General features: G+C 43.9%; 1 protein-coding gene across 3 annotated transcripts in view; it reads right to left on the bottom strand.

Moving 5' to 3' along the window:
• Window positions 1–9,014, bottom strand: part of DRC11 (dynein regulatory complex subunit 11) — a 268,281-nt gene extending 259,267 nt beyond the window's left edge. For 2 of the 3 annotated variants that reach the window (XM_081940019.1, XM_081940017.1), the window contains exon 1: window positions 8,620–9,014. In XM_081940019.1, coding sequence (XP_081796145.1) covers window positions 8,620–8,630 — 11 coding nt within the window. In that variant the 5' untranslated portion in view covers window positions 8,631–9,014. The remainder of the gene's footprint in view (window positions 1–8,619) is intronic. The other variant, XM_081940018.1, reaches the window with a different exon arrangement.
• Between the last annotated feature and the right edge of the window lie 593 nt (window positions 9,015–9,607).

The raw sequence follows: 9,607 nt of genomic DNA on the forward strand, positions 1-9,607 counted from the left end.
ACAACGTGAGGACTGAAACGCACCGATCTCTGTGGACGTTTCCTGCCAGCTGTCGCAGACTGGTTTGGCGGTCCCGGGACAGACGGACCACCCCCGACACGGAGTCTATGACTGTCCCCAGATAAAGAATGCATGCGGACGGGGAGAGTTGGCTCTTGGGAAAATTCACTGAGAACCCCAGGGACTGGAGACTTTGAATGGTAAGACAAAGGTCCACGACTGTCTAAGGAAAGGAGCCCGCCTGAACTAACACATCATCCAGGTAGCATTGGAGTCGCACTGCGATGGAGCTGAGATGTGCTGCCAATGCTGCCAGCATCTTCGTGAACGTGCGGGGGGCAGAAGCCAACCCAAACGGAAGGCTGTATTGGTAATGGTGGACCCCGTGGGAAAACCTCAGGAACCTGTGATGAGCTGTGAAGATTGGGATGTGAAGGTAGGCCTCTGTCAGGTCTACCGAGATTAGGAAGTCCCCTTTCCGGATGCCCTGAAGGATAGATTTTAGGGATGACATTTTGAATCGTCTGTATACCAAGAAGCGGTTCAAGTGCTTGAGGTCCAGAATTGCCCTCCAGCCCCCCAAACTTTTCAGGACCACAAACAGGTTGTAGTAGTGGCCCAGACCCCTCTCCAGCCGGGGAACTGCCTCCACCGCCTGAATGTCGAGGAGGTGCTCGATCGCCTGATCCATCAGGCGGCGGCGCTCCAGGCTCCGGGACGGAGGGAACGACCTGAAAAGATTTGGGGGGGATGGAGAGAAACTCTAACCTGAGCCCCTGACGAACTGTGGACCTGACCCAAGTGTCTGACGTTATTTCATCCGATTGATCCGCATAGAGGGATAGGCGGCCTCCTATGGGACGACTCGGGTTCGAGTCACTTCCCTCTGCAGTACGGACGACCGCCGCCCCCTCGAAAGGGCCGCCGGGACTGATGGTGGAACCTATTCCGGTCCTGGTAGGTTAGTCGAAAAAACTGTCTGTCGGATCTGAAAGACGAGAAACGTTGTTGGTTATCAGACTCAGGGGCCCTGTAAGATTGCCTACGGTAAGGGTGGGCCCGAGCCTCGGGCTTGTTTGCGTTAGATGGGAGCACCTTCTTCTTATCCTTATTTTCGACTAGGATGGGGTCGAGCGCCTCCCCAAAGGGATTAGGACCCTTGAACGGAGCGGCCGTCAGGTTCCACTTGGCCTTGTTATCTATCTGCCAGTTACGCAGCCATAAAAGACGGCGAGAAGTAACTGAGGTGGCCAGAGCGCTGGACGCAAATTTTACAGTGTCGAAAGTTGCATCAGCAGAAAACTGTGAGGCCGCAATAATTTTTGTCAGGTCTTGGTGTAACCGTTCATCCTGGATCGGGATGCGATCCTGTAGCTGACAAAGCCACATGACCGTAGCACAGTTGAAATATGAGGCTTTATGGCCCAGGCCGTGGCATTGAAATTCTTTTGTAAGGTAAGCTCTGTGCACTTATCCTCGGGTTTTAATTTATCCACTGCATCTCCGGACACCACTGAAGAAGAGGAAACCAAGGTAGCCACCGGGGTGTCAATGGAAGGCAATTGAATGGCTTGGGCAAAAGTCTGCTCTACATTGTAGAAGCGACGGTCATTACTCCCCGGGTTAGAGAAATTAGATGGCCGGGCCCACTGGTTGGTCAGGACCTCCATGAACAAGGGCGGTGCTGGAATCTCCTCGTTTGTGGTCGTGTTGGAAAACATGGCCATATCAGGATCCCTAGGTGGGGGGACCGTGGGATCCCCTGTCCCCACCTTGGTGGTCTTCCTCGCCTTGTTCAAGAGAACCTTGAACATGGCCAGAGGAAAAAGACCCGAGGAGGAAGGAGGATCGGGCTGGGTCACATCCTCGTCTTCCGAGAAACCCATATCCTGGAGATTTTCTCCCCCCATGACCGAGGCGTCGCTAACCATGGATGGAGATGAGGCTCTATACTGATGATCGCCTGTTCCCCCTTGGGACCTAGCAGAGTGGGAAGTTCTGTCCCGCTTGGGAATGCCCCGAGAAATGGCTGCAGAAATAAGCCTTTTAATGCCTTCAGGAAGACGCTCCAAGTCCTCCATGTCGCCATAAATATCGTCAGAACCCTGCAGTGCCAGCCTGCATGAAGCCAATGGATCAGCCTGACCCCCCCCCTTACAAAACCTGGAGAGGCCGAAGGAGAGGGGGAGGGAGACCCCCTTCTCCTGGAATAGCTGCGGGTCCTGGCCGGGGAGACTGAAGGGGAGGAAGGACTGAATCCCAGAGGAGAAGATTGCTCTAAGGGAGGCCTGATAGGAGATCTTGACCTGCTGGCAGAAGCAGGCCCTGCAGACCTGGCCTGCCTCTCGGCCCTGGCGAAAGTCTTTTCCAGGGCCTTATACCTCCTGGCCTCGTCGCTGGTGGGAGCCCTAGGGAGGTGCTGTGCCACAATAGGCCTGACTGAGGGATCCCCGGGTTGAAACCCTTGCCCCAAGTCCTCTTCCCCCCTAGCCGGGCCTTCTGCCTGGCCCGGGGGAATCTCCGAGCCCTCCTCCATAACCTTACTCACGTGTCCAGACGTGTGGGTGTATCAGGAATTCAGGCCACTGTAGACCCCACCAGAGCCTGGGCCTGGAGCGGCACTGGGAGCCGGCTAGGTTTGAGGCCTCTGCCTGGCCCTTCCAATGGCCCAGCAGGCCGACCAAGGCCACGCGCACATGCCTGTTCAAAATGGCCACTGGAACTAGCGCGAGGCCAAGGAGGGCCGAATTTGCGCCTCCCGGCTCTCCCGGCCTCTTGCGGTGAAAAGGGAGAAGCCTCGCGCCTCTCTCGTTCGCTTTTAAAGTCAATCGTCAGAGCGTGCAAAAGCCGCCCGACCAAGCCGCGGCTTTTCCGGCGGCCCGTGTGCGCCTCGTGGCGCCACCGCCGCTTCTCCCGGCCCTGAGGAAGGGCACAATGTAAGGCCTGCAGCTGGCCTGGAGCTGGCACCCCCGCGATCCCGGGGGTTGGGCTAAGGCCCACGGAGGGAAGGATAGCCACCCCCACAGGGGCACCTCCCCAACCACCCCGAGCCAGAATAACTGTCCCTTGGGCCCCAGCTGCAAATTTAGAATTTAGTATACTTTTAAAATGTCCAATTAGCCAAACCTAAAGCCAGATTGAGTTAAAACTCCAAATAATATCCTACCTAGACACAATTCTCAAAACAGTGCTTGGACCAAGAGACTGAGAGGAAACTGGGCAGGAATGGAAGGCAGGAGTATTTAAGTTTACTCTCTGTCTTTGGACCAATCAGTCTTTGAGAATACCCACACGTGACCACTCCCTCTCCCCCACTGGAAAATTAGATAAATTGCAGAAACTGTGGGAAAGGAATTATAAATTAACAATGTCAACTGCACATAAAGAGAATTTGCACAAGATGTTTTACAGATGGCACCATGCACCGGCGAGACTGGCGAAGATGTTTAAAGCCAAGTCAGCTTATCTTTCACTTTTATTCTTTCAGTTTCACAATGTATACAGGTAAAGGAGAAAAACTATATATTCACGATACTGTATTTAGTTCCCATAAAATCATAGGTTTAATCAGTGGGCTTTAAAAATGTCAATTTCGTTGTTATGGGGAGCAGACAATCCTATTCTGTAAATCAGCAAAGTAAGGTAAGTGAATATCAGTGTTTAAGAGAGGGCATTAATTTGTTAGTTATATTTTTATTCCCTCAAGTGCCAACATTTGGATATTACTATCATACGTGGTGGACATGTGTAGAAACAAAAAAATATTGGACAAAAATAAACACATAGTTGGAGAAGATGATAAAACAATGCAGAGTTAAAGCCAGATATATTTTTGTTAGGAATTTTACCTGAAACTTACAATAAAGAGAACACTTATTTAATTATAGTATTAGCTGTAGCTAGAATTGTATTTACACAACATTGGAAAAGTGAAGAGATTCCTATTGATGAGGTGGTGATTAGGAAAATATTAGAATGTGCAGAAATGAACAGACTAACACTAATAATTAAAGAGAAAGAACAAACTGAATATTTTATGATATGGGAAGTATTTTATCAATGGTTAGAGGAAAAAAGGGGGAATTGGAAATAAAAGAAGAATAGAAAATATGTTAAGATAGAGGTATAAATAAGATGATAACTGTTGGTATTATGAGGAAGATAATTATGCTTAATATTATTGTATTTTTATTAGAATATACGTTAAGAGGAAAACGAATAGATTAATAATGTTTGTTTAATATGCTACAATTTTAAGATTAGAGAATTAATACTAATGTGAATGTTGTAAATACTGAAAGCATCGATGTACAGAAATATTTGTACCCAGATGACAAACTGTTTAAGGAAAGATGAAATGTTTGTATGCTGAAAAATAAAAAAACTTTAAAAAAAACTTGTCTTCTGGATACTCATGGTCTGTTTCTTTTTAAAATTGTTCCTACTTTTTAAACGTTGTTCTTAGTTGCAAAGTCATGTCCGATCCATTGCAACCCCATGGACAATATTCCTCCAGGACTTTCTGTCCTCTACCATACTCTGGAGTATTTAAGCTCACACCTACTACTGCTTCAGTGACTCCATCCGGCCACCTCATTCTGTCGTCCCCTTCTTGTTTTGCCCTCAATCTTTCCCAATATTAGGTTCTTCACTTTTTAAATGTAAGTTGCCCCAAATCACCTGGAGCTGGCAGTTTATAAAGTGTATAAAATAAATAAATAAAATTAGGAGATAAATGGCTTTTTGTTGTCTTTCCTACAATAGCAAAACTTTTGAAAATAATTCTAGAGGTATCTTGGGGAAAATAATTCTAGAGGTATCTTGGGGAAAAATAGGGAAAAATCTATTTTTGGTTTTGAGAAAAAGAAATACAGTATGTTCTTAAACATTCTTATCAAATCTAATGAAATTTAAACAACACAAATTGCATTATTTGTAACTTTGCAAATAAAATTGACCCGGCAATTTTATGAACAAGGAAAGATTTGCCTATTTACTCAGATAACTGACCAATAGCCTTTTTTCCATTGAATAAATAGCATATTGCAAGTATAACTCATTTAGAAAGCTTTCTTAGCTTAGTTTTAGAAAAGGGACATTAAACTATTGAAGTTGTTCCTGAAAAGAGAGAAAGAAAATTATAAGAAATCAAGTTGTGGAATACTACTGATAGGATTAAAGATTACTCTTACTCTTAATAAGTAAACAGAAGCTTTCCAAAATGCAATCAAGGTTAAATTGATATATATTGTGGTTTCTGGTAGCTATTAAAGGATTATTTTTAAGCAGGATTGAATGATACAGCTTTAAAAATGTGTTCATGAATAGGGAGAGTGTAAAGTCCCACCTTGCCAATCTTCTCAAGAAAGCAGAGGCTTCCGGTTGAGGTTGTGGCGGGAATGTCTGGAGAATAGTGGAGGTCTTCTGGGCTTCGTGAAATGCAGCCACCAACTGCTTGCCAGGAGACTCTATGGGATCAAGCCGCCCTGGAGGGTTGGTGAAGGAAGGAGCGCCATTTCATCAATCAAGAGGAAACCACAATTTCCTCGTTGATACGAAGAAAGCTCTCCCGAACGGCAGCAGAGATGATGGCCATCTTGGTCAGTCACAAGCTGGGACAACCAGGACACTAAGATCTTGTGCTGGAGCAGTGCGTGGACAGAGTAGTGAAACGGGATGAAATAACTTCCAACTGTTACCTTAGAGAGTTAACTCAAGCAAAAAATTCCAAAAAACAATATCCAAACATTAACAAAGTGGTGATTGGATTTATGGAGAAAGATTAGATTTAAAAACTAAAGAGAAAGATTAAAGACTCAGATGTAAAAGAAATACCTAACGGATGTTTTAAAACACAGAAAGCCTGGAAAAAGTCGAACAACACTGTGAAAAGTGATTATTGGGAGAAACTGCTTTTCTAAACTCTATTTTTAACCCCCTGACTGGTTGATAATCAGTTGTTTTGACTTTTATACTCTGTTGAATGCTGGAATTGGGAGCAGGGGAGCCCATTTACTGGAGGAAAATGATTACTGAAACATGGGAAACTTAAGTGAAAGTGATGAAAGGAGAGAAAGTAAACAACACCTCGAAGGCTATTCGATTGACTTTATCCTAGTAGGCGATCTGGATGCTTGGAAATAATTATTGAGCTTTTTGAAGATCTATAAGGTAAACTGAAATGTAAATACTAAATTTTTATTGAAACTGTTCATTGAAAAGTAGATTTGAAAGACTTGAGGAAACCTGGTGGGCCAAGTTGGATTTGGTTTATTAACATCACTTGATAGATTACCCTATGAGGCAAAAGACGGTCATTAGGGCAGAGAACCAGTTGTTAAATTATTTGAATCCCACCACTGTTTATAACTTTTTTCAGCCAACAAGATCCTTCGTTGCAAGTCAGTCTAGGCCAGTGGTGGGCAACCCGCGGCTCGGGAGCCACATGCGGCTCTTTACACCCTTTAATGCGGCTCTCCTGTGTGCCGGGTGCCCGCTCCCCTCCCTCCTCTTGGGCTTCGGAGGGAAGCTTCTGCAAAAGCCTGGGCGAGTGACAACCAATTTTGGTCCTATGACTGCAGAATGCTGCAAAATACCATAAATGCAGGCCAGTTGTTGAGTGTTTCAAATGTGATTGGAACACTCAACAAGGTGACCACAGTATGTGTGTGTGTGTGTGAGTGAGTGAGAAAGACAGACAGAGAGAGGAACAGAGAGAGGGAGTGAGGGAGGGAATCAGAGAGAGACTGACAGACAGACAGACACACACACACACACACACAGAGACAGAGAGGGGGAGGGAGGGGGTGAAAGATAGACAGACAGAGAGACACACACAGAGTGAGTGATTAAGTGAATGAGAGACAGACACACCCACATACACAGAGTGACAGAGAGAGAGGAAGGGAGGGGAGAGAGACAGAGGGAGAGACAGAGACACACACACACAGAGTGAGTGAGAGACAGACACACACACACACAGAGAGAGTGACAGAGATGGGGGAGGGAGGGAGAGAGAGACAAAGAGCCAGAGAGAGAGAGAGAAAGAAAAAGAAAAAAAGAAAGAAAGTGGGAGAGAGAGATGAAATTAAAAACAACAACATACAAACCTGACTTACTCAAACTATCCAAGGAAATGCAAGGCCAATGTTCACATTAGTGGTTGTGACTTTGTCAGTCAATGTCAGGATGTAATTTTCTCTACATTGTAAGGCAAATTTTATGGAATTTAACGTTATCGATAAATAATATTGTTCTAAAGTTTTTGTTTTATTAGTTGTGTTATTTGTATCCTCCCGACCTATGTGGATACTTGCATGCAGAATATTCTCAATAAAAACTTATTGAAACTAAAAACAGTGTACCATCCTATGTATTTTCGGTTTTAAAAATGTGGCTCTCAAAGTAAATTTCAATCGTGGTTTTGGCGAGATTTGGCTCAGTTGAAAAAAAAGGTTGCCCACCACTGGTCTAGGCAATTTCAATTTGATCTGGGACCAAACCGTATAAAACTGAGATTATTTCCATACTTCCTAACACCTTAAATCATTAAGGGCCAATTTAGTAGCCTTGGCAATCACAGGTCCAACAGAAATTTCTTACATTTATGGTTATCCTATTTATGGGTATCCTATTTATGGCTATCCTGCATGGAACTAGTGTGTATGAATCAAAGTTGGACAATACTGAACTAAGATTCAGAGATTGTTTTCTGGAGCATGGGAACCTTTTCCTTACAAATCATGTAAAACTGTATAATTTATTTTTAAATGTCATTCATACAAGAAAAGTAAATATGTGCCCTACACACTTACAATACATGCAGATTGCAATGACATTCTATATTGTTTTGTTCCTGTGAAAAAAAATTGCAGAGAACTATGATCCTTATGAACTATGATAATAAAGGCTCATGATATATGCCTCATTACAATAGAGGGTAAAAATCTCTTAAAACTTTCATATGTTCCCAATAAAATATGAGTTATAAACCATAATGGTTAGAACCTAGTTAGATTTCATAAACTGCACATATTATTTCTTGAAGAGAAAAATATCATACAGCTTTCTATTATTAAAACTGTCCCAAAATGATTATTTCACCATTAAAAAAACAAAATAGAATTCAGCCTATAATACAGCTGAAACATTTTGAATTTTGTTTTTCAAAACAAGGATAGAGTATCCATATGAAACACTCCTTTTTCAATGTCAGGAGTGTATAAAATGTGAAAAGAGCCAGCTAGGCAAAGGCGAATGGGATAAACGCATGGAAAATGAGACTTCATTCCACCATGTTTGTTTGCAATAAACCCTCGCCAGGAACAAATGAATTATTACAGTTATAGGAGTGTCATTAATAGGCAAGCAACACAATATTAAAGGTATTTACATCTAGATACTAAGTGAGCCAAACCTATTCCTATTTTCCGTGATCGTTTCCTGCCCATTCATCATCCTTCAACGTTAACTTCGTAGCTCTAACAGGGACCAGAACTGATCTAAATGGCCAACTCTGATAGCGGCACTATATATTTAACAAAAGTGTACTGTTTTATTTTGTACTTACTTATACGTCATTGCTTTTTGCAAAATTTTAGTATTTTGCTTTTTACTTACTTATGCGACATTGTCTTTTGTCACCTTTCCTTGCGTTTAGCTTTCTGCTCCGATTCGATTTTCTTAACGCCTGTTGAAAAAGGAGTCAGGAAGAGTTTTCAGTCTATGTATCCTTTGTTTAAACTGGGAGAAAAATTCTCCCGGGTAAGAGACCAGGAAATGAACCTTCTGGCTGCAGCAGTGGCTATCTAGTGCCCCAATAGCAGAGGCCCTTAACGACAGCGGCGCGTGCCGCAAGGCCAGTTCTTGCCTCCGCCTCGGGGCCACGTGAATCACGCCCCACTTCCACGTCTGAAGGCTGCTTCTCCTGGAGTTGCACAGCGGTGCTCTTCCCGCGCCGCCTCCTTAGCAACTAGCTGCCGAGACCAAAGCCAAGCTTCGCCTCCCCTGCTTCTTTCTTCTGCCCGGGCGGTTGCTATAGAAGCAGCGGCAGCGGAGTGGGGGTGGGGGGTGGGGCAGGGAGATTGTTGCCTTTATCACAAACTATTGGTTGCGGCGAAAGAATACATGGGATGTTCGTTGTACAATTGCCCTTCCTCGCTGTTTCGTGTGCTAACATTTATTTAGTCACTCCCTTTGCCGTACTTAAAAGTCATCTCCAAAACATAAAAAATAAATCAGAACAATATCAAAGAAAAAAGAAAAAAATCACCGAAAAATAAATCCCTAATAAAAGCCAAGATATGTGGCTTTTCATCCCTTGTTTCCAACTTACGCTATGCTACTGCTTCTGTCTTTTTTTCTATAAAGAAAATACATAAATGTTATATTTTAATTGGTAGCACTAACAATATTATCCTCTTGTTGGAAGAAATGTCCTTCTGGGTTTGGCTCCAAGTGGGGAAAAAGACACTGGAGACATGGAGGCTGCTTGGAAAGATGGTTTTAATGGTGGACAGGACTACGTGGCTTGAGTCCTGAACAGAAAAGGTGATCACATGCTTCAATGTTGGTGGAGAAGAAGAGAAGGAAGAGAAGCTGGGACCCT

This window comes from Natrix helvetica (assembly GCF_964273705.1).
Source record: "Natrix helvetica genome assembly, chromosome: 2".
Taxonomy (NCBI): Eukaryota; Metazoa; Chordata; class Lepidosauria; order Squamata; family Natricidae; genus Natrix; species Natrix helvetica.